This window comes from Zingiber officinale, chromosome 11A (genome assembly GCF_018446385.1).
Source record: "Zingiber officinale cultivar Zhangliang chromosome 11A, Zo_v1.1, whole genome shotgun sequence".
Lineage (NCBI taxonomy): Eukaryota > Viridiplantae > Streptophyta > Magnoliopsida > Zingiberales > Zingiberaceae > Zingiber > Zingiber officinale.
The window spans coordinates 79,106,797-79,132,017 of record NC_056006.1 but is presented as its reverse complement, the minus strand read 5'-3'; the positions used below and the strand labels follow the sequence as shown (position 1 = coordinate 79,132,017).

The 25,221-nt window shown below is 39.7% G+C and overlaps 2 protein-coding genes across 2 annotated transcripts; one reads left to right on the top strand and one right to left on the bottom strand.

The window, feature by feature from the left end:
- Positions 1-8,884: 8,884 nt before the first annotated feature.
- On the top strand, positions 8,885-17,733 carry LOC122031707 (ribonuclease TUDOR 1-like). Its single transcript, XM_042590798.1, has 16 exons — positions 8,885-9,042; positions 9,673-9,837; positions 10,132-10,206; positions 10,287-10,400; positions 10,494-10,598; positions 11,670-11,846; positions 11,923-12,030; positions 13,286-13,460; positions 13,553-13,695; positions 13,768-14,112; positions 14,194-14,424; positions 14,504-14,692; positions 14,777-14,854; positions 14,931-15,125; positions 16,546-16,917; positions 17,321-17,733. The coding sequence occupies exons 2-16, from the start codon at positions 9,688-9,690 to the stop codon at positions 17,510-17,512; spliced, it is 2,649 nt and encodes an 882-aa protein (XP_042446732.1). The 5' UTR covers positions 8,885-9,042; positions 9,673-9,687; the 3' UTR covers positions 17,513-17,733.
- A 162-nt stretch (positions 17,734-17,895) lies between these two features.
- On the bottom strand, positions 17,896-18,915 carry LOC122031705 (protein SODIUM POTASSIUM ROOT DEFECTIVE 1-like). The gene is made up of 3 exons (XM_042590797.1): positions 18,533-18,915; positions 18,365-18,440; positions 17,896-18,245 (listed from the first exon to the last, which is right to left on the bottom strand). The coding sequence occupies exons 1-3, from the start codon at positions 18,779-18,781 to the stop codon at positions 18,121-18,123; spliced, it is 450 nt and encodes a 149-aa protein (XP_042446731.1). The 5' UTR covers positions 18,782-18,915; the 3' UTR covers positions 17,896-18,120.
- Positions 18,916-25,221: the final 6,306 nt, after the last annotated feature.

Genomic DNA, 25,221 nt, shown 5'->3' with positions numbered 1-25,221 from the left:
CTTAATTTAAGGAAATAAACATAATGCATGATAATGTTATGGCATACATCAAAAAGAAATAGCTTTCAAAAGAAAGATTCCTATAACTACATGATGTATGTATGACATGACATGATATTTTTGTATTTTTCATAATAAAACATGAATGCAAAAATAGACATGATGTCATGGCATATGATGGGCAAACAATCATGGCAAGGTTTAGCATAAATAAAATGTACCTAGATTTCCTTTTTAAGTATCCTTAACCACTTAGCTAAACTCAAAATATGCAACTTGTTTTATCTTAAAACATTAAACCTAAATTGCCCTAAATGCTTCAAAGAGATGCCAACACCTAAATTGACATTTCTATTTCTCTTGATTTGTTTATGCCAATTAAAAATTTAGCATACCCTCAAATGTTGGCATATTCCATTTTTCCTCAAGAGTAATCACATAAATCAAGGCCCGGATTGCCTTAAATTTCTAAGAGAATACCAAAATCCCAACTTGGTATTTCTCTAGGTTTTCCCAATATATGCCATTTTAAGATAAGATCAATTTTCAACCATTTAGGCACATTTTACTCTTTCAAGGAGTAAATAATAAATTCATTTCATTTTCAAAGGTTAACAAAAACCTTGAAAATGCTCCTTTCTTCAAAGTTGGGTTAACTACCCTTCTTCTCAGAGTTGATACTCTCTAACCCATCTATGGGATAGAGAAAATGCTCCTAGGAACCCAAAACCTATTGGTGCTCCTTGGATGCTCTAGATATTCACTAGGGATAACTTCCCTAGATACCTTCCTAGTGACCTTGTTTGGCTTCTTAGAAGTCTTGGTCATTTTTTCTAGGTCAACTATAGGGATTGCTTCCCTTGTAACCTTCTTTGTGACTTTCTTAGACTTCTTAGAAGTTTTAGTCACATTTGTTGCAAAAATACTCTTAGGGATAACTTCCCTTGTATTTTTGGCTTGACCACTAGACCTAGGGTTAGTTCCATAACTATATGGAACCCTATGGTAAGAGATTACATCCTTCTTAGCCTTTGGTTTGTATCCCAAACCCCTATGGCCATTAGATGACCTTTGTGCTCCTAGACCTAGGCTATGCTCATTTTGTCCTTTTAGGATATTTTCCATCCTTTTTAGGGACTTTTCCATTTTATCAAGCCTTGACCTCAAGATTTGATTTTCTATCACTAAGTCCTTAGTTTTTGGTTTTCCATTAAATTTATGAGCATTTTTATTTCTAGGCTTGTAGCTAAGGTCCTTAGTGTGATTGCCTAGATTTTTATCTACCTTCCTAATCCTAGGTGTGGTAGTTTTAGCATGGTAAGCTACATTATTTTCCTTAATTTTACCATGCTCTCTATTCTTATGGTAAATAGCATTAAAATGATATAAGTTAGAACTATCATGCTTTTTACCATAACGTAAAGGGGTAGGCTCAATAAATGTTACCTTCTTCTTTACCTTAGAGGCTCTCCCTTGACTAGTGCCTCCTTGAGCCTTGACCATCTTCTTCCCCTTGGGGCATTGACTTCGGTAATGCCCTTTTTGTTGACACAAGAAGCACACAATGTGCTCCTTGCTCTTCTTTGTCCCGGGGGTAGTCTCCTTGGGCTTCTCCTTGCCCTTTTGTGTCACTTGACCCTTCTTCTTGGCCAAGTTGGGACACTTGCTCTTGTAGTGCCCACTTTCCCTACACTCAAAACATATTATATGATTTTTATTTTTAATTGAAACATTTATACCTTCTTGTGTAGGGAAGGCACTTGCTCCTCCATTTGATATTTCTTGAATTTTGGAGGTGGCACCATTTTCTTCTTCTTCACTTGACCCGGATGTGGAGGCCTCTTCTTGCTCCGGGTTCATTGATCTACACCCCCCCCTCAATCCTAGAGGTGGAGGCTTCATCATCTTGTACATGGAACAAGGAGTATGCTCCCTCCTTGTTCTCTTCATTGCACTCCCTTGAAGATGAAGCTTCTTCTTGGACTTCTTCTTCGGAGGTTGAGCATCTCTCAATCTCGGAGTCCTCCTCTTGGTCTTGCTCCAAAGAGTCACCCTCTCTGGATTCTTCTTGCTCTTGTACAGTGGAGGGGATCTCTTCATGAAGCTTTGCCAATTTACTCCATAATTCCTTTGCATCTTCAAATTCTCCAATTTTGCAAAGGATGGTGCTTGGCAATAAATTGACCAAAAGCTTGGTCACTTTGTCATTTGCCTCGCACCTTTGGACTTGCTCTTGGCTCCACTTGCTCCTCTTGAGAACTTTGCCCTTTGAGTTTGTTGGAGTCTTGAAGCATTCCATAAGAGCAAACCATTGTTCTATCTCCATCATAAGAAAATTTTCGATTCTTGATTTCCAAGAATCGAAGCTCGTGGAAGTGTATGGTGGAGCCACCCTCGTGTCGAATCCGAGCCCATCTCCATTGTAGAAGTTGAGCTTTTGAATTTCTTTGACTTTGACAATTTTGCTTCAACTTCTTCACCTCTAGCTCTTCTTGTTATGCTTGACCCTTCGCGATGATTCCTGGAAAGGCTCGCTGATACCACTTGTTGGGACGAAAGTAGCTAGAGGAGTGAATAGCTCGTCCGTCTCGTTCGCCGTTGCTTGTTTCTTCATTGTGCGCAGTGAAGAAATACGTAAACAAACCACACAACGGTTGGTTTACTTGGTATCCACCTCACAAGAGGTGACTAGTCCAAGGATCCACACCTCACACACCCTCCACTAATAAAACTCTCCTTTATGGTAACTACCAAGGGCGGAGCCCTACAAGACTCAATACAAGAAGAAGGGAAAGGTAATGAAATACAAGCTACAAGCTTACAATGAGAGCAAAACCTAACCTAGTTTCTTCTTCTTGCTTTAATCCCCTATTGACTTGGAAGAACCTCCAGAGCCTTCAAGAACTGGTGATCTCGAGCTTGGGAAGAGGCTGGGTGGTGAAGATCAAAAATGAATCGAAGTTCTACGTGAAGTTCTCACCAGTGGCGCCATTCAAATACTTGCTGGTCGGATCCGTATCGAAAACTCCCAATCGATCGGGAGGCTTGATCGATCCACGGATCGATCCAGCGCCGTGCTCACTGAAAAGCGCTCAATCAATCACGGATCGATCCGGTATAGCATCAATCGATCGATCGGTCCCGATCGATCGATCGATGGGACCTGAATCGATCCACGATCGATCCGGCGATCGATCTGGGAGGCTCATTGAGATCCGGATCGATCCGTCGATCCAATTGGTTTTGCCTAAACTAAGTCCCAAGCCTCTCAAACCAACATTCGGGTCAACCTTGACTCATGTACATCATTCCTAGCATCCGTCACTCCGACTGCTAGGACTCCTCACCAGTGTCCGGGTCAACCTTTGACCCACTGGACTTTCTCCTCTTGCCGTATCCCGTCACAAATCCTTTGACCTACTTGGACTTTCCTATCATGCCAAGTATCCGGTCCTCCTTGACCTACTTGGACTTTCACCGATGTCCGGTCAATCTTGACCCATCTGGATTTCCCCATCTCGGCTTCACTCACCAAGACTTAATCGCCTAGCTTCACTCACTAGGACTTCTTTTTGCTTCTTCACTCACTGTCTTCCAACTCTAGCTTCACTCACTAGGACTTCTCTTCTGTCTGGCTTCACTCACCAGGTCTTTCACCTAGCTTCACTCACTAGGATGTTCACCTGGCTTCACTCACCAGGATTTTCTTCTGTCTGGCTTCACTCACCAGGTCTTTCCTTCTGCCTAACATCCCAGTTAGGACTTCCCAATCAAGTATCCGGTCATCCTTGACCTACTTGACTCTTCTTCAATCAGCCTTGCATTGTCAAACATCGAAACCCAAACCAAGGCTCAAGCTTGGTCAACCAGGTCAACCTTGACCTGAAGGATGTTGTACCAACACAAATTTTATTTTATTTTATTTTTTTTTATAAGGAGCATGGTAGCACGTGTTGAGTTTTTAGAAGGGGGAGATAGAATCAAGTTTTAAGAAATGATACCATACCAGGCCCACGTTGGGCCTGATATGCGCTCATATCAGACTCACATTGGGCCTGATATGCTCTCATATCAAGCCCAACGGTGGCTGAATTTTGTTTTTTTTTAACACTTGCTACCACACATATATAGCTTTAAATCATGATTTGCTAGCACCGTTGGAGTCCTTGCAATTCCATAATCCCACTCGAACTGAAATGGGTCATATCAGAGGTGTCTAGGTCAAGCAGTGAGTTTTGACCAAAACTCACTGATGACCCTCCCCTACTTGGATTTACCTGAAATCACGTTCCCTGTGATGGTCTGAGTGGGGAGATGGTATAAATGGTGTAAAAACTTATTTATACCCCCTGGATTAGAAGTTATTGCTCCATGCCAGTTGGCACGGAACAGTGACCTGTTTTCTTTTTCAATAACTCCAATCTTATTTTTCAAGGATGACTACAATTCCTTTGTCTGAGTTTTAACTAATTTATATTTCAAAACATATTTACATTACTTTGAAATTTCAAACCCCTTCCTGTTGAATTGAAATGCTGAGATGTACTAAACCTATATGGTGTGAAGTATTAATTATGCCTTGCAGGTGATGGTTGACACTTCTCATACCTACAATACCACTGAATCATAAAATAAATACTACATAAAACGATATAACACAAACATCACTTTCCAAAACTGTTTTTCTTACAATCCTATGTATGTACTGCATACAAAATATATGGATCAACTCTCCAATTTACAATTAATTCAAGAACCAGGGGTTGGCGGCATTCTACAGGTCCTCCGATTATGGCCCAGTTGTTTGCACCTACTGCATTTGACTTTTACCTTCCCATTATGTTTTGACTCAATCCTTGCCTTCTTTCGCCTACCCGGCTGCACAAGGCTACGGGGACATAGAACTATAATGTTGTTTACTCCCCTAGGCCAAAATTCCTTGCTTCGACAAGGGTAAATACGATCCATGTATGTCGCATTCTAATTCTATGAATGAAAATAATATTCACAATATGTGAGTGTATCCATGTTCCGGTGAATGATGACGGTAATTGCATGTGAGCAAGGCAATCCTGAAATTTGAAACTCCCCGCAGTTACAATATTTTCTCTCCAAATCAACAATATATGAAGCGTCATATGTCTCTACTTCCATTTTAGATTGAGAGTAGGGGTGGACTTTATATCGTCTAGCTTTCTCCCTCCTTGATTCCATGTCTTTGGTAGCATGAGGTGTCAACGCAACATACCATTTCGACACTTCGTCCCTATGGTTAAAGAACCATTGAGCAACCTTTCTTCTGGTATTATCAATTAACCTGTTTATGGGAAATTCACGCGTCTCCTTAAACAAAGCATTTAAACTCTCTACATAATTGGTTGTTAGCATTGTGTACCTTCTGCCATTAAAGTGTGCATTAGACCATCTTTTAGAGTCAATGTTCTGAAGCCACTTATGAGCATCTGGATGTTTTTCAAGCATGGATTGCATTATGAGATCATATTGCAGTGTTGTGTTTCGAGCCAGCGGCTCAATACTGACTCTTCACTGATTATTCGTTCAGTAGAAGACATGTGTGGCAACAAAACTATGATGGCGTGAGGATAGACTTTCCTAATTATATAATGCCGATGTCTATCCGATACTATAGTCATTGACTGGATCAACATCAAAGAATCTCTTGTATGATCCAAAACCACTCATGCGGACCCACATTCAACTTCAAATTCCAAAAGGCTACTGGAGGACATTGTCATTAGCATCAATTGATGTAGCCATCAATAATACACCATATTTGCCTCTTAGGTGTGTGGCATCAATTCCAATCAATTTGCGAAGATAAGACTGAATACTCTCTACAAGCTCCAAACCCAAAGCGTTGAGATTATCCTCATTCTGTAGTATATAAGTTTGAGATCCCCGACTCTTAACTCACGAGATATAGTGGAAGATCTCTATATGCTTGGTCATAATCTCCAACAACTTTTCTTCGCTTTCTCGAGCTATGTATGCTCGAGATGAGTCACCCAACCTAGCTTTTATATCCGCTATAATCATACTTGGTGATCCGCGGTAGAATGGGGCCCACCATCCCAGCAGGATCTGGCGGATGGAGGCGCCCGCGGATAATGGTCCGGGATCAGATAACCCATCCATGGGCTTGGGTTTACACGCGAGGAGGATCAAGGCGGGAGGATCTGCGGCCGATACGGTCCGTCGCTTCGATGTCGGCGCGCTGGCCAAGATAAGCGGGAGGAGAAAAGGTGGTGAGCGGCCTATACGCTCGCTCGGGATATGGAATATCGGTAAGCATGTCCGATGATTAGGCCGTACATAAGATCGCACGATGGAGGATCTTGCCACATCATGGAAAGGTTGACGATAGCAGTGATGGCCTCATGGGCCTTTCCGGGTCCACGGGTCCATCATCCGGGCATGCCTTCGCATACTCCAGGCAGTCAGCCTTGGGCTGTGCAGTCGCTTTTGCTGATTGCGCCTGCTTCGAGGGTCTATATAAGGCCTCCATTTCTTCGGAGGTATCTTGGTCTTCATCTTGAGGCTACCTTCTTGTCATTCCTCTTGAGCTGAGGCCGCCGGAGGAACCCGTGGGCCGCTCGGCTCGGCTTTTGTTGAGAGTTTCACGGAGTACTCGAAGATCCGGAGCGTGCGGTCATGACCCCGACTCTTGGTTCGGACAGGATCACTTGGCTTGTATTGTTCATTAGCAAGAAATTGCTCTTCAACAAAAGAAGCTGCAAAGGATGAAGAGCATGCTTGATGATCAGCACTTTCCCTAATGGTGTCACATTGGTGTTCCTTTATATATTTCGTAACAATGAACTCTACATCCCCCGGGCAACTACTCTCCTTTTACACGGTTGATTGAAGCAGACGACTTTTACTTTATTTTTTCGAGTGTCGACTGAGTTATATCTCATATGTTTAACCATGGCATGTTTCACAAGTGCATTCTTGAACTCTTGTCGAGACAGAAAAATCTGTCCAACAAAAAATTCATGCTCATCTGTTGTCTCTTCAACTGGCCTTTGGAGCAATCGAGAATTTAGAATATATGTATCATCAACTATTGGGAACTCCTCCTCTAAGTCACTGTACAGCTCTGGAGATATTTCATATTGTTCAATCTGCATATCATCAACTAAGAATTCTTGTACATCTGTATTACATTGCAATTCCTCTCCAATTCGATTATAATACCCTTCCTCCTCCTTCCAAGTATGCTCAAAGTAAACATCAAGTGTTGTACAAGGATTCAGAACTTCATCTTCTTGAATACTAGCTTCTTCATTTAGATCAAATGTTAAATTACTGCTTCTATGTCTATTTGTGTTAGGCACAAAACTATACTGCGAAGATGATAGAATATTTGTTCTGGATACTTCTCCTACATTAGCTCCATGTCCAATGCTAGAATTTGTATCAAGTGTATTCCATATCTCAGAGAGAATTTCTTCAGTTATATGATCGTCCCTAATAAATAAATTCCAAACTAATTTAGTAAATTTGCAACTACATAATCAAGTGATGTCGTTAATTTGTAATTTTGCTCAATTGAAACCACTAGGAAGGGTTGAGCGAGGAAAAGATCTATATGATGTAAAATCTAACTTTTAACCACAGATCACGTTGGGTCTGATATCGATGATATCAGGCCCAACGTGGGCTTGATATCATCAATATCAGGCCCCTACTAAAGTAGACACTTCTTGTAAACTAGGATCATCACTAACTAAACCCTTAACCCTTAATAAAAAATGGTTAGTTAAACTTAACTATCAACCATAGAAAATAACAATACTTAAATCGATTAAGTATTCTATTACATCATATTGCAGGTGTTGTTGAGTATTTATTCCCCACACAACCAAAATAAACCATAACAACCATTTTTCCACCACCCTTTGCTACAATATTGTAATTTTTATTTACCATCACTACCCTAATTTACAGTAATAAATCTATACATACATGTTTAAATCTTTAAATGTATTCTACTAATTTCCCTCTTGCAAGAAGTTGCTGACGTTCTTAACTGTAATTGTCCTTTGGTCTAATCTTGAAACTCTTACGCCAATATCCTGAAAACCTAACTGGTCTATTGCAATGTTGCCAACCAGCACGAGCAGTAATGGTAAGCGCAGGGTTCATATTTCTTTTGTGTTTATAACACCACGCAAAAGGATGGAGAGAGAGAGACGGTGAGATGACGTGCATCCGAACCATAAATTATTTTTCAATTCAATTTGTGCCTTGGATGCTTGGAAAATGATAATTGAAAAACATGGTTGCCAGGTAACCAGAGGGGTAATTTGAGAATTGAATTTGTTAAACTGCGTCCTTTGGTAAATATCAACCTACGATGCGCCTTTTGATAAGTACAATATCTAAGTAACGCCCTTTGGTAAATTACCGTATTATCAATATATTAAAAATTTTGGTATAGTATTATTAAATTTTTTAATATCAATATAAGATTTAGTATCGATATATCCTATATACCGTACTAATCTTTAAATTTTAATATAAACTATATAAAATTTATATCCTATTAAAAATTTGATATGTCAAAAATTTATTATACTCAAAATTCAATAAAATATTATGGGTTTTTTATATTAAATTTTTTGATACGATATAATATACGGATTTAAACTTCCATATAAACCTACTCCCACCAATCCAAACGAACCATATAAGTAAGACAATGTGAGGTGGATTTCAAAAGGTTTGAGCGCTACAGATAATTTCTACAAATTATCGCTTGTAAAATGGAAGAAGTTTTGAAACTCCGGGTAAAGTGACATTTCTTATATTCAAGGGATGAATATGTAATTCAGATGGAAGCTGGTATTTATCCAAATTTATGCAACTCGTCGCCTCACTCCTATCATAGCGGCGGAGTTCCCAGTGAGTCTTGGCCATCGCGTCGAAGTTGGTGTTGCAATTTGCAAACGTGAACTAGCGTTTTGCAGAGGGACTCAGCTTCGATCGGGCTCTTCTTATCCGCTTCGATCGGCCAAGGTAGGCCTTTCCTTCGCAGATCCATTGCTAGATTCAACTTCTTTTTGAGACAAGGAAGCTTCTTTCAATTTTTGATGGCGAATTATTCGTTTTGACGCTTGATGTCATGCTCAGATTCGGTACCGGATTATTGGATTTTTGGATCTGCTTTTCGTCACATGGTGATGGTGATCTAACACAATTGTTTTGTCGTATTGATTGTTGTGCCATTGACGTCTCCGAGATCTGTAAAAGATCATATCTTTGTGCATGTTTCGGCCTCTTACGAAGTGTTAATGATAAAAGATTTTTATTTTCGCTTGTTTTCTAAGCTTATAACTTTCTCATCATGCCGTAGTTGAATAAACAAGCAAGGGATCTGTTTGAGGTAGAGCAATTTGCTCAGTTGCTTAAACCGTGCACCATTCTCTTCTCACTTGACATTTCTGAATTTTGTTATCAGTTTTTTCTGTTTGTTTATCTGCCTTTTTTTTTAAACGAGAACTAAAAATTTTTGATGTCTCCTCGCAATGACCTACAGCAAAAATTTGAACACTGAACAAGGCGTGCATTTTACCAATAAATTGGTGACTTGTTATCTTGGTTAGATGATCACTTTCCTTAACGTGACATTTCTTATACTCCTTCTAGGCCTTATCTATCGGCATGGCGTCGACAGCTTTGTCAACAGGATGGTTGAGAGGGAAAGTCAAGGCTGTTCCCTCTGGGGACTGTCTGGTTATAATGGGAAGCGCAAAAGCAGACATCCCTCCTGAAAAGACCATCACCTTGTCTTCTCTGATTGCCCCTAGACTGGTAACCATGATTTGCTTGGCTCTTATACTCTTTGGATTTAGCAGTTGCATAAATCTTAGTTTCAACAATTTTGTCCTTCAATCGTTGCCACTCGGAAAACTTGCATTAAAAAGTGCCATGTTTAGGAATTTATTTCATGGAGTGGGCTGTGTTGATATCATGACTGATCTTTATATATTTCTTAACTTTTTTCTCGCTAATGCTGTAAAAAATCATCTTGCTTGAAAAATGTTATTTGTCATGTGCACTATGAATTATACTTGATGAAATATTTTGTGGCTGTGTATTAATTAGGCACGCCGAGGAGGTGTTGATGAACCATTCGCATGGGAGAGCAGGGAATTTTTGAGAAAATATTGCATTGGGAAGGTTCTTATGCTTATTCATGAGTTTGAATGTTTGTACACCTTTGTCTTAGGTCAGGCCTTCTCACAATCTTGATTCTTTAGGATGTGATGTTCAGAGTGGATTACACTGTTCCTTCAATTGGAAGAGAATTTGGTACTGTTTTCATGGGAGATAAGAATGTAGCATTTGCAGTTGTTTCTGAAGGATGGGCCAAAGTAAGAATAATTTCTGGGTATTCATTGATTAAATTAAAAAAGGAAAAAAACATTTCAATGGTGATATTTGATCGATATTTTATTCACCATTAGGTAAGGGAGCAGGGCCAACAAAAAGGGGAAGTAAGTCCATACCTGGCAGATCTACAAAGTTTAGAAGAGCAAGCCAAACAACAAGGTGTAGGACGTTGGACAAAGGTTAGCACTCTTTTTCTAATGCATGTTGTTGATTTTCTGAAAATCTTTTTCCTGTGCATGGTGAAGTTCTATGTTATTTGGATTAAGCAGCTTTATATGTTTTGTTTTCAATACACAAAGGATGAATGTTGTTTATTATATGTGCTGCTTATTGTCGTTAATGGCTTCTTGATGTATCCTCCTATCTATGGCAAGTTAAAATTTCTTTATAGTCTAGGTTAGGATTCAATAATTTTGCAATAAGGCTATATTTGAACAAGACAAATATTAATAGTTTTAGAAATGTTTAAGAAATGACAAATTGGTTCAAAGATCAATTCGAAACACGATATCTATGAGGCAAGTTGGGGTCATATCCAAAGGAAAGATGAAATGGCCATTTTAATGCCAAAATTAGCCATTTGAAACAATTTGTGATTAATGTTATGAGTATGTAATTGCTAGTTTTCAATGTTTGATCAATTCTTGAACTATGTTGGGTTCTGTTGAATGATCATGTAGTTGGCTGATTGACTAATAAGTGCCAATTTCAGAAACTAGCCTGTATAGACTTTGTATGATCCATCGCTTGATTAAGTCTAAGCCTGTATATTTGTCCAAGAGATTTTAGTAGTGTTTTTTTTGTTGGCTAGATTTTTCCCAAGATCAAGCATGTGTATTAATTTTTTTTCTTATTAAAATACAAATCCACTCCCCTTTCTCCTTTTTCTATCAGTAATTTCATGGTTTTTTGCTCCTTTTTCTCCATTGAATGCTTTGAAGTTTTCATTGTGAAGATTTGATTTCAATCCATTTTCCCATTTGAGCAATTACATTATTACCTTCCATAACAAGGCTTGGTCAACGTGCAATAGAATGTTGTGATCAAAACAGTTGCAAAGTTAACAAAGGCATGAAACTATTGGGCAAGAATGAGTATCCCTGATGCATGGTAATTGCAAAAGTTTAAACCATTAGCATTTGGTTGTCTTTAATTGTAGAAGCCTGATAATTGCAAAGAAAATGGATAGAACATTACCATGATACATAAAAGGCTGGAAGAATGACATATTTTATGTATATATCTTTTAGGAACCTGGTGCTTCAGAGTTAGCTGTAAGAAATCTACCACCTTCAGCCATTGGTGATCCTAGTAATTTGGATGCAATGGGATTGCTCGCGGCAAACAAGGGCAAACCTATGCATGGAATTGTTGAGCAGGTTCGAGAAGCAAAGCATTTTACTGAAACTCATGTCTTAAACAGAGATGTATTTTCCTTTCTATCTCAGAATATGAAGTTCCGTATTTGGTTTAGTTTTTAACCTAAACCTTCAAACTATGCAGGTGAGAATTGTACTTGAAGGTGTAGATAAATTCAGCAATCTAATTGGCTCAGTTTATTATCCAGATGGTGATACTGCAAGAGATCTTGCCTTGGAGCTTGTCCAGAATGTGTGTATGCTTACATAGTTGTATAGAAAACATTGAATTGCTTCTTATCAGGGCTTAAACAACATCTGAATATGAGGTTTAGTTTTTCTTTTGTAATTATATTGTGAATGAAAATTTGAATGATTCTTGAGGAATCTGATTCCCTATCTAGCTATGAATCGTCGGATATGAATTTAGATTATGGCATTAAGGCTATATGAGTTTCAATGGTTATATTTGCAGGAAGTATTTAACAAACACTAGATGTGACCTAAATGTTTTATTTGACTGAAGATAACGTAAAATGGAAATTAGTGAAATCAAATTCTATTAGTCAATATTTTGGATCGAAAAGTTGTGAACGAATGTAAAGAAGATAAGAAGAAAGTGAGCACTCTGTTGATAAATAACAAATACAGGTAATGTTTCTCAGCTTGTGATAAGTAGATGCAACAAAACACTATTACCATGCCTATATTCTAAAGAATTTACATATTGAATATTCGTACAGGTATTTCCATTTCCTAATAAATCCTTTCAGGTTATTAGGTGTATTCTGCTGCAAGTATTGTAAAAGGGAGTATTGCCAATTAAGTAGGTTAGCCAAGAAAGAGGGAAGGGCTCCACAGGAGAGGGAAAACTCCCCTTGCAAAAATAAAATGCTTCCCCAAAGCAGAAATTCCATTAGCCTGATAAATTTATTCACTAACCTACTCTACCATATGATAGGATTTGAATGAATTACAGTTTGTACAATGTGTAATCTCCACCTCTCAGCTACAATGGCATAGTGATATCCTGGAATGTTGCATCAAACTTGCTTTTAGGTTTTTGCCTTTGACTTTCATCATATTAATATGGGCTTTTATTTTATTGCTTCATAACAGCACCACACAATGCAATTCTCCCATTAGATCAACATCATCATTCAAGCATTGTGGATATTTTTCTAGCTGTTTTAAAGTTAAAAAAGGTTGTGGACATTTAATTCTGAAGTAAATTATCTAAGGTTCACAGAAAAGATACCCTGATAAGATTTTCTTTATTCATCTTGTTTCCATCTATGCCCTTGGATGTCACTTTTGTTGAGGTAGCTGATCTGAGCATGAGTTCGATGAATATGCGGTTGTGCATTTACACTTAGAATAGGATGTTCCGTTGAATATGCAGTTGTACATCTGCACGTATAATAGGATGTTCCAGGATATCTATTCTTTTGATTTTTTTTTTTTTTGAGACAGATTTATGTATTAAAATGGGTGTTCCTTCTCCATAGGGCTTTGCTAAGCATGTGGAATGGAGTGCAAACATGATGGAGAATGAAGCAAAACATAAACTAAAGGCTGCTGAGTTGCAAGCAAAGAAGGAACGGCTAAGAATCTGGACTAACTATGTGCCTCCGGCTTCAAATTCAAAGGCAATTCATGACCAAAATTTCACTGGAAAAGTATGTGTTTCTTCTAGGTATAGTTGAATTGATTTCCTTTCCTCCCTCTACTACTATATTTGAATTCTAGTTTTGAAATTCTTTAATTGTGGCTGCATGATGTTATGCTTGACATATGCTGTCTACATGTGAACTTAGAAAGAGCACCTAAGATGGGGAATCCAAGAAGAGAAGAGAAACCGGCACCCTATGCCCGTGAAGCCAAGGAATTCTTGCGTACTCGTCTCATTGGCAATCAAGTATGAAATTTTTGATTGATGCATATGATTAAAGTTATAATGGTAATTATCTCATAAGTCTTGTCTTGTCAGGTAAATGTGTCGATGGAATACTCTAGGAAGGTAGGTTCAGCTGATGGAACCAATGCAGCAATGTCTAATTCAGCTGATTCTAGAGTAATGGATTTTGGGTCAGTCTTGCTTGTGAAGAGTGAAGCTGATGATACCACTTCTCCCTCAACTAATCAAGTCGGAATGAATGTTGCCGAGATGGTTGTTTCTCGTGGTTTTGCCACTGTTGTCAGACATCGAGACTTTGAAGAAAGGTCAAATTATTATGATGCCTTGCTGGCCGCTGAATCACGTGCAGTTAATTCAAGGAAAGGGATTCATTCTTCCAAAGACTCTCCAGTGATGCACATAACTGATTTGACTACAGTCAGTAGTTTAACCACATCTTGTCCATTTGTGTGTATAACTTTGCCATCACATTGTAGTTGAAAAATGTTATCCTTACAGGCATCTGCAAAAAAAACTAGAGATTTTTTGCCTTTTCTGCAAAGGACTAAAAGGCACACTGCTGTCGTTGAGTATGTCCTCAGTGGTCATCGCTTTAAGTTATTGATTCCTAGGGAAACATGCACTATTGCCTTCTCATTTTCTGGTGTTCGCTGTCCTGGTCGAGAGGAGCCTTTTTCTGAGGATGCTATTGCTTTAATGAGAAGGAAAATATTGCAGCGTGATGTTGAGGTAACTATGGTTGATTTAGTTTTGTTTGAATGTAAACATTTCCATTAATATCAATTAATGTGATTGTGATGCTGGATAGATTGAGGTTGAAACAGTTGATAGGACGGGAACGTTTTTAGGCTCTCTGTGGTACTCTAGGACCAATATGGCTATTACCCTTTTGGAATCTGGTTTAGCAAGACTTCAAACTTCATTTAGTTCGGACAAGATACCAGATGCTCACCTCTTGGCTCAGGCTGAGGAGTCTGCAAAGCGCCAGAAGCTGAAGGTAGTTTAATTTATTGATCTTTTAACTATTCAATTGTTGATCCTTCTTCCTGGAGGACTGATATATGCTTTCTTTTCTTTGCAGATTTGGGAGACATATGTTGAAGGACAAGAAGTTTTCAGTGGCCGCTCTGCTGAAGCAAAACATAAAGAAGTGCTGAAGGTGTTCCACACTAAAGTAATTTGATATTCTTTATTGATTTATTAAATATAATGCTCATTATTATTGATAACCTTAGGTGGTAGTTACTGAAGTCCTTGGAGGTGGAAAATTCTATGTCCAAACAGTTGGTGATCAGAAGGTGACTGCCATTCAGCAGCAACTTGTTGCACTAAACATTAAGGAAGCTCCAGTAATTGGTTCTTTTAATCCTGCAAAGGGTGACATAGTCCTAGCTCAGTTCAGCATGGATAATTCTTGGAACAGAGCCATGGTACGGTTTAAATTCCACTTGCCTCTATCTGGACCCATTGCTATGTGGCTTTTTAGTCCGTTTCTAAGTGAGGATCTATTTTAAAGGGATGCAACCTTTATTTTTTATTTTTTCCTTTTTCGAACTACATTTATCACTGTTGCTAAAGTTGGTTCATTGAATTACATTAGCAATTCACCAAATATGCAATCTATATAGGTCAAGTTGTCATCTAAGTATCCGCGGTTCGATTCCCAGCTACGACGCATTTGTAGGGATTTTTCCTCCAAATGGGGCTCGCAACCACGAGATGCTGGGCTTCTGGGCCGCCCGCCATGAGTGCTTTCCAATTTACCCTGATGGCCGGTGGAAAACTTCCGTGGGGCTGGGCCGGTCGTCCAAGGTTCGGTGTTACCTAGTTCATCAATTTTTTTTATATAGGTCAAAATGGAGTCAAGGTGACCACTGGAATAGGATAACTTCAGTTCAAAATAGAGTGTTCATCAATCAGCTTAGATTGCATTAATCAATGAGAAAAACAAAACCATCACTAAAACTTTGTGGGGAATTGTCCAAGTAACTTTCTCTCCAAATTAATTTTCTAATGGGAAATCTGCTAGAAAAATTCATGATACCCAATATAAAGTTGACAACAAACATTGTGTGTAACTGATCCTTTCTTGCAATCTGATACTTAAGATACAAGAGATATTGAGAATGGATTTTTGTGTGTGTGTGTGAGAGAGAGAGAGACAATGGTTCAAGTGGATTGTAGTTCCTCAAAGAATTTGTTTATAGGTTCCTGTATCTTTTGGTTCTAGTGGAGGCTGCTTATCTCATACCCAATCCAGCATTCATTTATGCAAGGTAGAGTTAGACAGCTACAGTGTAATTATGCGTCTAGCCTTCCCTCTCGGGTTTGGGGACTCATTTTATCTGCAAATAACTGATTAGAGAGGTTTATCCTTTCCTCTTGTCATTACTGTCTAGAGTGTAGTGTAGGTTCTTGAATACCTTGTAGTTTGCAGGCTGACACTTACCTCTGAGTTTAAATGGGAAAAAAAACATTAAGAAAACATATACCATCTAGTGTTAATCGGTTTCTCCTTGGTGCATACTCCCTGAGTATCCTTTAGCTCTATTGTATAAATAAATGTCCTCTATGGCCTATCATACTGGTGCTTCAAAATTAAGCCTTTTATTAGGGGAGGCGCCCATAATTTGGTTCAAATTGAAAAAACGAAACTGAACTGAACTAAAACTTTGGTTCAATTTGATTTGTCTAATTTGGTTTGATACAGTTTGATTTGAACTAAATGCACATCTCTACATTTTATTTTGGAAGAATGCATCTGGGCCTGTTTGAATGTCATATTTCAGCTCTCAATCTCTTATATACTCAAGAATATTCATTTATTCCAATTGTTTGGCACATATCTAGATTGTAAGTGGACCACGTGGAGCTGTGGAATCACCCAATGACAAATTTGAAGTTTTCTATATTGATTATGGAAACCGAGAATTTCTTCCATACAGCCACTTACGACCGCTTGATCCCTCAGTATCAGCAGCTCCTAGCTTAGCACAGCTTTGTAGTCTTGCATACATAAAAGTACCTAATTTGGAAGATGATTTTGGTCAAGAAGCTGCAGAGTATTTGAGTGAGTTGACTTTGAACAATTCAAAAGAGTTCAGTGCTATGATAGAAGAACAAGATACTTCTGGAGGAAAGTCAAAAGGACCCGGAAGCGGAATTGTCTTGATGGTGACACTCACTGAAGGGGAACTCAGCATAAATGCTGCCATGCTTCAGGTTGTTATAGCACATCTTTATTTTTGAATTACTCTAAGTCTTTTCTCTTTAGCTAAAGTTGCTTAAGTCTGCCAGTTTCATTAAGTCTGTTACTTTGATTATATGAAGAAGCTCAGCATTGGTGGCAAATGCCATTTGTCTTTTCAATTTCAAGTTCTTATTTTCTGAAAACTAAAACCACAAAATAAAAAAAGGAAGGGAAAAGCTTCCACAAACCAGGCACACCTACAGTCTTCTTCATTTGCCCTCAAGTCCTATTGTAAACATGAAATTATTATCCATTGGTGGATGCCTGTATAGACTACAAGAATTTTGTACATAATTGGTGAAGTTGTGATGGATTTTTGCATATTTTAGCTTTACTTCTTTTGGAATTCTGATTTCTTAAACTAAATCAATGCAGGAAGGGCTTGCTAAGTTAGAAAGAAAGAAGAAATGGGACACCAGGGAACGAAAGACAACACTCGATGCCTTGGAAGAATTCCAAGCGAAAGCAAAAAAGGAAAGACTGAACATTTGGCAATATGGTGATGTCCAATCTGATGATGAAGAGTTAGCTCCTCCTCCTGCTAGGAAAGCTGGAGGTCGCGGATGAAACAAACTGTTCGAGTTTAAAGGCTACTTAGATGAATTATACAATTTCATTCCATCATCTACCTTGCATCTCTTTTCGCAATTCTGTTTTTCTAACTTAAACTTCGAGGGAGACATTATTTTAAGCGACCATCGAATAAGGCAATACCCATATCATAACTTTTAAGTTAGAATATTAGTTATTGATCACTTGCACTGGTATTATCAATTATGTTATGATCATAACTTATCGGCTTTCCTCTGTTTTATGAGATTCTTAATAACTTAACCACTATGATTATCAGACCTTATTTGATATGGATCGGTTAGCAAAGTGGTCCTCCAACAAGACAGTGGCCCTTCCAACTTTATAGCTTTAAGCACAAATTAATCTCACAGCACATAAAAGACCAAACAAAGGAAGGGATTAAAACAGGTTCAGATCAGTAATATACAGGCAATGAGAGGATTAGAAGCTCGTAGCTAAAGACTAGTCGCAATAAAAATACTTGTAATATTAGAACATAAAGGAGATGTTGACACGCAGAAGAAAAAGCATGATCTGTCTTATGATGCTCAAAAGTTCTTGCACTTTTGAGATTGATGCTGAAAGACCATGTGGAGTTGAATTCATGAGCATGGCCAGAACTCGGCCTTTTTCACCTTTGATATGCTCTCCAGGACCCCCACAGGGGACACATGCCCCATCACTGTTACCCTCTTGGATTCCAGATCTATGCTGAAGGATGTCACACCTACAGATTTCTCATTTGTCAGATTTTTTTTTTTTCAGTTTCTTAAAAAGACTAAATTCTGCGATTTAATGATCAGATATGCATCGACATGGCAATGGAGACAAGCCCTTTGGCATTACCTTCCATTTTAGAGAGATGTTTCCTCACTTTTCCTGCGCATCCTTGGCAATGGATTGAAACTCTCATGACCACCACCTTTATGGTGCAAGTTGATTGAACAGTTGAAACAGGTGAGAAGCTTTTATCCGAATATTACAAGCAAAACTTTAAATTTTTTGGCTACTCACTTGGAAGACTTGGCCATTGGTTGTGGCAGCGGCGGCGACGGCGGTGGCTGTGGGCCGTAGTCGTGAGTCGGATCTTTGCTTCTTTGTAACCATCGGGAGGGTGACTGCCCGACCCCGGCTGCCAGAGCTGAGTCTCCGAGAGTCGACAAGGCGGGAATACCCACGCGGTAGTATCATCAACCGGGGATCGCCTGGGACGCAAACCGCCGTCGAGGCCTGTGACCGGCAGAGAAATCCGCTGGCCTTCATGAGCGAGGGAGAGAGATGAAGAGGCTGTCGGAAGGCGAAAAACAGAGGAGACCAAAAGGAGTGGAACTTTAATAGAAGGAAAGTTTCTGGTGTTCCTGCCGAACTTTTAAGTTAGGCAGTAGATTGATGAGATAATTAATTTTATTGATTACTTATTTAAATCTTTATAAATAAATGGACTGCACTACTGCAGTCTGCAGTGGATAGGTCGACGTTTCTCTCAGCCAAAGGAATGAGTTCAAATAATGGCAATTATGATGGCTTCGGCATGTCCAGTAGAACACTGTAGTGTATGGAACGTGAAACAGCGTTCTTCGGAGAAGTGTAATTGTGTAAAGTAAGAATGCATTGCATGCATGGATACTTTTGTTTATTGGAGAGGAAAACAAAGGGAGCAAAGAAGGAAAGAGAAGAGGCAATTAAAACAGTGGCAATAGATGAACCCTGCCATATATGATTTTGGACTGCGAAAGAGCGGTCAAAAAGACCAAAACAGAGAGGGGGGGGGGATGGTGAAGGAGGTAAGGATTCAGTTAAAGTTCAGTCCATTTAATGCTGCAAACAGAGGGAAAGATTCGCCAAAGTGAAGACTGTGGGGCGCGGCGCCTGACGCAACACTGTGCCTTCTTCCTAAGTCTCCAACTCTAATTCTGCTGCTGTTTTTGTTTTTGTTTTTTTCCCCCCGTTTTTACTGCTGAATCAAAGATAAAAGATTAACTTGCATCAGTATTTGCATGCAATTTGGTATTGTGTAGATCTTCCATGATTCTTTAAGATGATATCAAACTACTCCTTTTAATAGAATGGCCAGAGTCTCACTGATCCGGCATTTTGGTTAGCAACGCGTTGGACCAGACTGGATGATCAGTAGCTCTTTGGTCCACAAATTGTGGATCAAGGGATGATCTATTATATTTAAAGATGGGGTTCATCTAAATCAAAGGTCCACATCAATGGACTATCTCTTGATCTGTAATTTGCGAACCAGAAGATCCCTACCGATGAGAAAGCAGATCCTCTGGTCCACAAATTGCGGATCAGTGGATGGTCCATTACATGAGGGCCTTTGATTTGAATGGACTCCATCTATTTAAAGATGGGGTCCATCCAAATTAAAGGTTCACATCAGTGGACCATCTCTTGATCCGTAATTTGCGGACCAGAAGATCCCTACCGATGAGAAAGCAGATCCTCTGGTCCGTAAATTACGAATCAGGGAATGATCCATTACATGAGGGTCTTTGATTTAAATGGACCCCATCTATTTAAAGATGGGGTCCATCTAAATCAAAGGTCTACATTAGTGGACCATCTTTTGATCCGTAATTTATGAACTAGAAGATTTCTATCGTAGTTATAAATACTTTTTCTCCTATAGAATGACAAATTTGGAATATTAAACACTAGTATACGATGAATCACAAAATATTACAAATTTGTTTCACACACACAGACCACATTCATGGACAATGCAATCTATAAGGTTGTTACAGCCGAAATAAGAGCGGCATATATAGGCGAGAGAGGATCGATCTCTTGACGGTAGTGTGTGGTCAAATTAATGATGGGTCAATGGATATCAATGTTTGGTTGTCCTTGATGCAGCAGAATTTATTGAGTTGACTTATGGACCATGTGTGTGCTATCTAGCTACAAAAGTAAGCACTATTTTGAAAAGTAATTTGGAGAACATACTTTTAAACCCAACAAAATCATATGAACTTTTGGGTGATAGGAACTTAATGTTCTAATTTTCTTGACAAAGACATTGGGAGCACTTAAGACATTAATTATTGCATGTGTACCTTCCAACTTAGTGAAATCGAGTCAAGTCTCAATCGCGAGCTGTCTCTCTGCAGCTCCACCAATTAAAGCTCCATCCTTCACGCCTCCATCTTCCTCGCTGATGAGGCCGCGTCCGTCGCTGCTTATCTCGCTGCTGCTGAGGTCTGCCGGCCACCCCCCATTGATGATTCATATGCACCATCACCCACGTTGCAATGTCAAGATGTACTGGCCTGTTGCTGCTGCTGCATCCAGGCTGCAGCAGGGACCTCAAATTGATCAGCGGGCCCGGCGAATTTGGGTGGTTGTCGTAGACAGGGGTCGCTGCTGTTGTTTTTAGGTGGCAATTGCCCAATTGGCTGCCTGCCCGGCCAATGGCATCGCCGTCTGGCAGAGCACCAATCCAACGCGCCGGGAGAGTGAGCACACTGCCCACCATTATCATCCCAGGGCTCCTCAGGTCATACTGCGTGAAAGCTGAATTAATGAAGTTAATTATATTAAAATCGTCACTAGTCAACCAGTTTCAAAGATTTATTTATCTGAGCAAGATTTTATGGAAAGACGGTTTCCTCGTCGGATGACCATTTTATTTTTATTTTTCCATTCAAACAACTCAACTCGCGGGCCTTTTCTTGCAGTCCATCAACAAATGATTAATATCAACTATTCTCACCCTTAATTGCAATTTATCTTGATTCATATAATCCGGAGAAATATCCTTTGTGATTTTTCTCCTTCTAGAATGTGTGCAGCCACCTTGGGGGCGTTAAGATGATGACCTCATCATTTTACTATAACAAATGGTTAATCTTGCCCTAGGCTATGGCCATGGGCGGATGTAAGGGGTGGCAGGCATGGCCTGCTACAACCCAGGTTTGCATTGTACTTTTTTTTAGGTAATAAAATATGAATTATTGAGTTTAATTCAAATAAAACTAGAAACTGATTTATAATTTTTACTTTTTTTTTTCGTTTCAAGTGTGTTAGCCTGAGCAAGGGCAGAGGCGCAGAGCATGACCCTTGAGAGAACTTTATCTTGAGGTAATACAATATGAGTTTAATTCAAATAGAACTAGAAATTAGTTATAATTCTCAATTTGTTTGTTTCAATGATTGCTTGAGAGACACATTTTTTTTCCATCTTTTGTTGGTTTTCAGAGATAGAAATTGTTTTGTATATGGGGTATACACATCTATAGATTATATTTAATTATTTATTCCTAATTAGATGAATATTTATAGAATTTAAAATTAATGATGTATGACGATTTAGTATTTACAAAATTATCAAAAAAATTTTGTTGAAGTTTCATTCTTCTTAAAATTGTATTAGTTATTTCTAGTTTTGTTTTAGATTATGTACATCTTTGGGTAATGGAATCTTCACCTCTGATCCTGGCACAGATCTACACATAGTCATCGAATAGGTACCCGTTATCGAGTTCGAGCCTGGGCGTCGACAATACAGTAACTAGAGTCTGTAGAGTTATTGAAAGTAGATGGTCTGGCATTGGAGTGGATATAGGGATATGGCCCGATGAGAAAGGCAATTTATACGGTGGAGACGCCGCCTAGCACATTAACAGTGGATATAATAACTAATCATCATGGAAGAATTAAGAGAGAATATTCGACATCTGAGCAAAAAAAACAAAAACTAAGCCGGTCGATTTAAGTGCGGTGGATGGGTAGAGTAAGCGTGGGTGTTGTGGCCTTAGCAGTCACCCCTCGATCAGTTGGTATTATTGCGATTACACTTGGACATATGATGGCGCTGACATCGGACTGACGCTGTGATTGACACTTTCGCTGATTTCCAACCCATCGGCAAAGATCTTGCCAAGCGCGGATGGCGGGATTGACCGCGCTGCCGTTGAGCGGTACGAGTACCAGAACAACTAACGGAGGATGTTGCAAGTAGACCCGGTTTCTAGCCGTGCTGCCGACCGGATCTGAGCTGCGAACGCCTTCGCGTCAGTTGTCTCAAGTTCCCTCGGTGCCTTTCTTATGTCTCTTGATTTTCCTCTTTATTTTCGACACCTGTGTAGTTCTTCTCTATATCAGCTTATCGCTGTAGGCTGTTCAATCACTGAGTTTTTAATTTTTTAATATTTTCTGGCTCTTATTGATTCGGTGATTTGCTCTTTGCTGGTTTTGACCATCTGATCTTATGACTTTTGCTGTATGATACATATTCGCTCGTGGTCATTCTAACTCATCTAGTTTTAATTTAATTCCTCAAACTTTAGGCATCCAATCAATTTGGGAAAAGTTGACGTGCAATGCCTTTGTTCTCTTGTTTGGTGCGTGTGGGAGTATTATCTGGAGAATGTCTTTGATTCTCAGATGAGTGATTGTCCATGTATTTTAATGTTGAACAATTAATAATATTTCATCCTTGCTCCATAGTCTGGTTGAATCAGTGGCCTCTCGTTCTTTCTCGAGGAATCTGTCAGGTTCAATTTTCTAATAAATCTCCCAATGATTGTGTTTGTTATCTTCGAGTTGTTCTGAATCTGATTCCATCCACGTTGCATTACTCCTCGGAATGCGATGTTTTTTCCTGTAGAAGCACGAGTGTCTCCACTCATCCACTTGTATTGGCGGAGACCCTTGTCCCTTCGTTTGGGCCATTAAAGAACATACAAAAATCATCTTAGCAGGTTGCGGTGCCTCCGTTTTGGCTCCTTCATTCTCTCGAAAAAGCTCAAGTACAAAAAAAAATTTAAAAGTTTGAAAATCACTCTTACTTGATTATTGGTTGCACAAGCATCAAAGCCTCGAAAGGTTCGATACATGTAGGGATACTGCTGGGTGAACATTTTTGTCGAGTTAATTTGAATTATAATTAAAATAAAGGAAACTAAAAGGAACAACTGCGCCAAGTTTTATTTGTTGGGCCTCGAACTCCCTTACTCCAGCTATGTTGTCGGCGGATCGGATAACTAATTGAAAGATATAAAGTAGCAGAACTATATGAAGATTATTAACAAAGACTAGCAAAGCGATGTCCAGTGTCGAAGGTGTTCAAGGTATTTGAGAGGATACAGTAAAAGTAAGAGTTGATGATATTAAAGGGTCAAGCATAATTTCGGGGGAGCGCCGCGAACCCTCCTCCAAGCCGGACGCTTTACGGGCAACTCGCCGAAAACTTCATAGTTTATCACCGCTGCGACCGGTGGGTTGACGTATAAATACCACTCAACGATAACATTTTGGTTGAGTCTGTCTGTCCCTGACCAGGCAGAGTCGGCGGCTGACAGATGGTCAGCTGCACTTCTCGATCCGCTGATTCGCAGTTAATCTGGCAAATAAAAATATATTTTTACAGTAAACTAGGTTAGCACAACATTAATAAAATAAGAGGACTAGATCTGTCTCAGGACTGTGGATCATCATTGAATCTCAAACCTTAGTTCTCCAATTGACCTAAATTTGGATAGCCCCATCGCGAAATGGAGCGATCCTCGGATCTTTCCTCGGTGCTACCTACCAATTACAATCGCTTGACTTGCCACACAGCATCTTCCATGGTTGTTGTCGAGATCAGACTTGCCGTTGGGTCTAAGGAATTCCAATCGAACTTCCAGAGAATACTTGGTCTTGTCCTCATCCTGACCCGGCAGCATTCTGGTCAGGTGACCTTGTAGTACTTAGATCAAAATACTCTAACTTCATTAAAACCCTGTTTAGATTATTGATGCAGGTTACACTACACTATTGTTCTGAACGATCGAAGAAACAAATGAATAGTAAATAAATAAGAGACCACGATAATGACCATATCAGCAACGATATCAAACATAATTTGTGTATATGAATTTCAGAACATTGGTAATAAGTTGATGAATCTTTCATAGATAAAATTATATTAGCTTTATTGCTTTTTCCACGAGTCCTACTCAAAATCTTATCATTCATCGATGGTTTTACGATAAAGAGAGTATAGGATATGGTGAGGGACCTGGGAGAGATTAGGGAAGCATTGAATCTTGGAGGCCTTGCGGTGGTGTCTTCATCATCATGGACTTTGCGAGAGGAAGTACCAGACGCTCATCCATTCTGGACACCTTCTGCATCTTTCTGGCCCTTCTGTTCTTCCTCTCCTGTTTCCTCACTTCATCAACCCTACTCTCCTTTAACCTGATCGCTAAATCCGCCACATACCTCTTCTTCCTCATCTTTCGTCTCCCCCTTTCCCCCAGGAGAACACCATCTCGTCCCTCGGCTCGTCGTCCCACGATTGTACCGCCATACCAAACCGTTGTTCAGTGTGAGCCCGCCACAGGGCTGATCACACTGTTCCAGCGCCTACTGATGACCTCCTGACATCCCTCTCAAGTCCACGCCAACCGGCACAGCTTGATGGGGAGAGGGAGGGTCTCTCCCCACCCTTCTTGTCTGCTCCTCGCGATGAATCTCATCAGTGGGCGCGGACATGAGACGGAGGCGGCATCACCAGCCATGCTGCTTCGTCTCTTTGCCTCTGTCAACAACGGCGCCTCAACTCCTCGCTGCTGCCCACTCTGACACTAGCGAGGAGACTCTATCACCCCTTCCTCGGTCCTGGAAGAGCCAAAGAGCCACGGTCTCCATCTCTCCCCTCTTCGGTCAACCGTGCGCGCAGGTAGCTTGCCGCGCAGGCCCATTCC

Coding starts and splice junctions, on each gene's coding strand:
- LOC122031707 (XM_042590798.1), top strand. CDS start 9,688: ATGGCGTCGACAGCTTTGTCAACAGGATGGTTGAGAGGGAAAGTCAAG. Junction 10,207..10,286: donor GAAAATATTGCATTGGGAAG/GTTCTTATGCTT, acceptor TTGATTCTTTAG/GATGTGATGTTCAGAGTGGA. Junction 10,599..11,669: donor GTGTAGGACGTTGGACAAAG/GTTAGCACTCTT, acceptor TATATCTTTTAG/GAACCTGGTGCTTCAGAGTT.
- LOC122031705 (XM_042590797.1), bottom strand. CDS start 18,781: ATGAAGGCCAGCGGATTTCTCTGCCGGTCACAGGCCTCGACGGCGGTT. Junction 18,441..18,532: donor CCAATGGCCAAGTCTTCCAA/GTGAGTAGCCAA, acceptor TGCACCATAAAG/GTGGTGGTCATGAGAGTTTC. Junction 18,246..18,364: donor ACATCTCTCTAAAATGGAAG/GTAATGCCAAAG, acceptor AGAAATCTGTAG/GTGTGACATCCTTCAGCATA.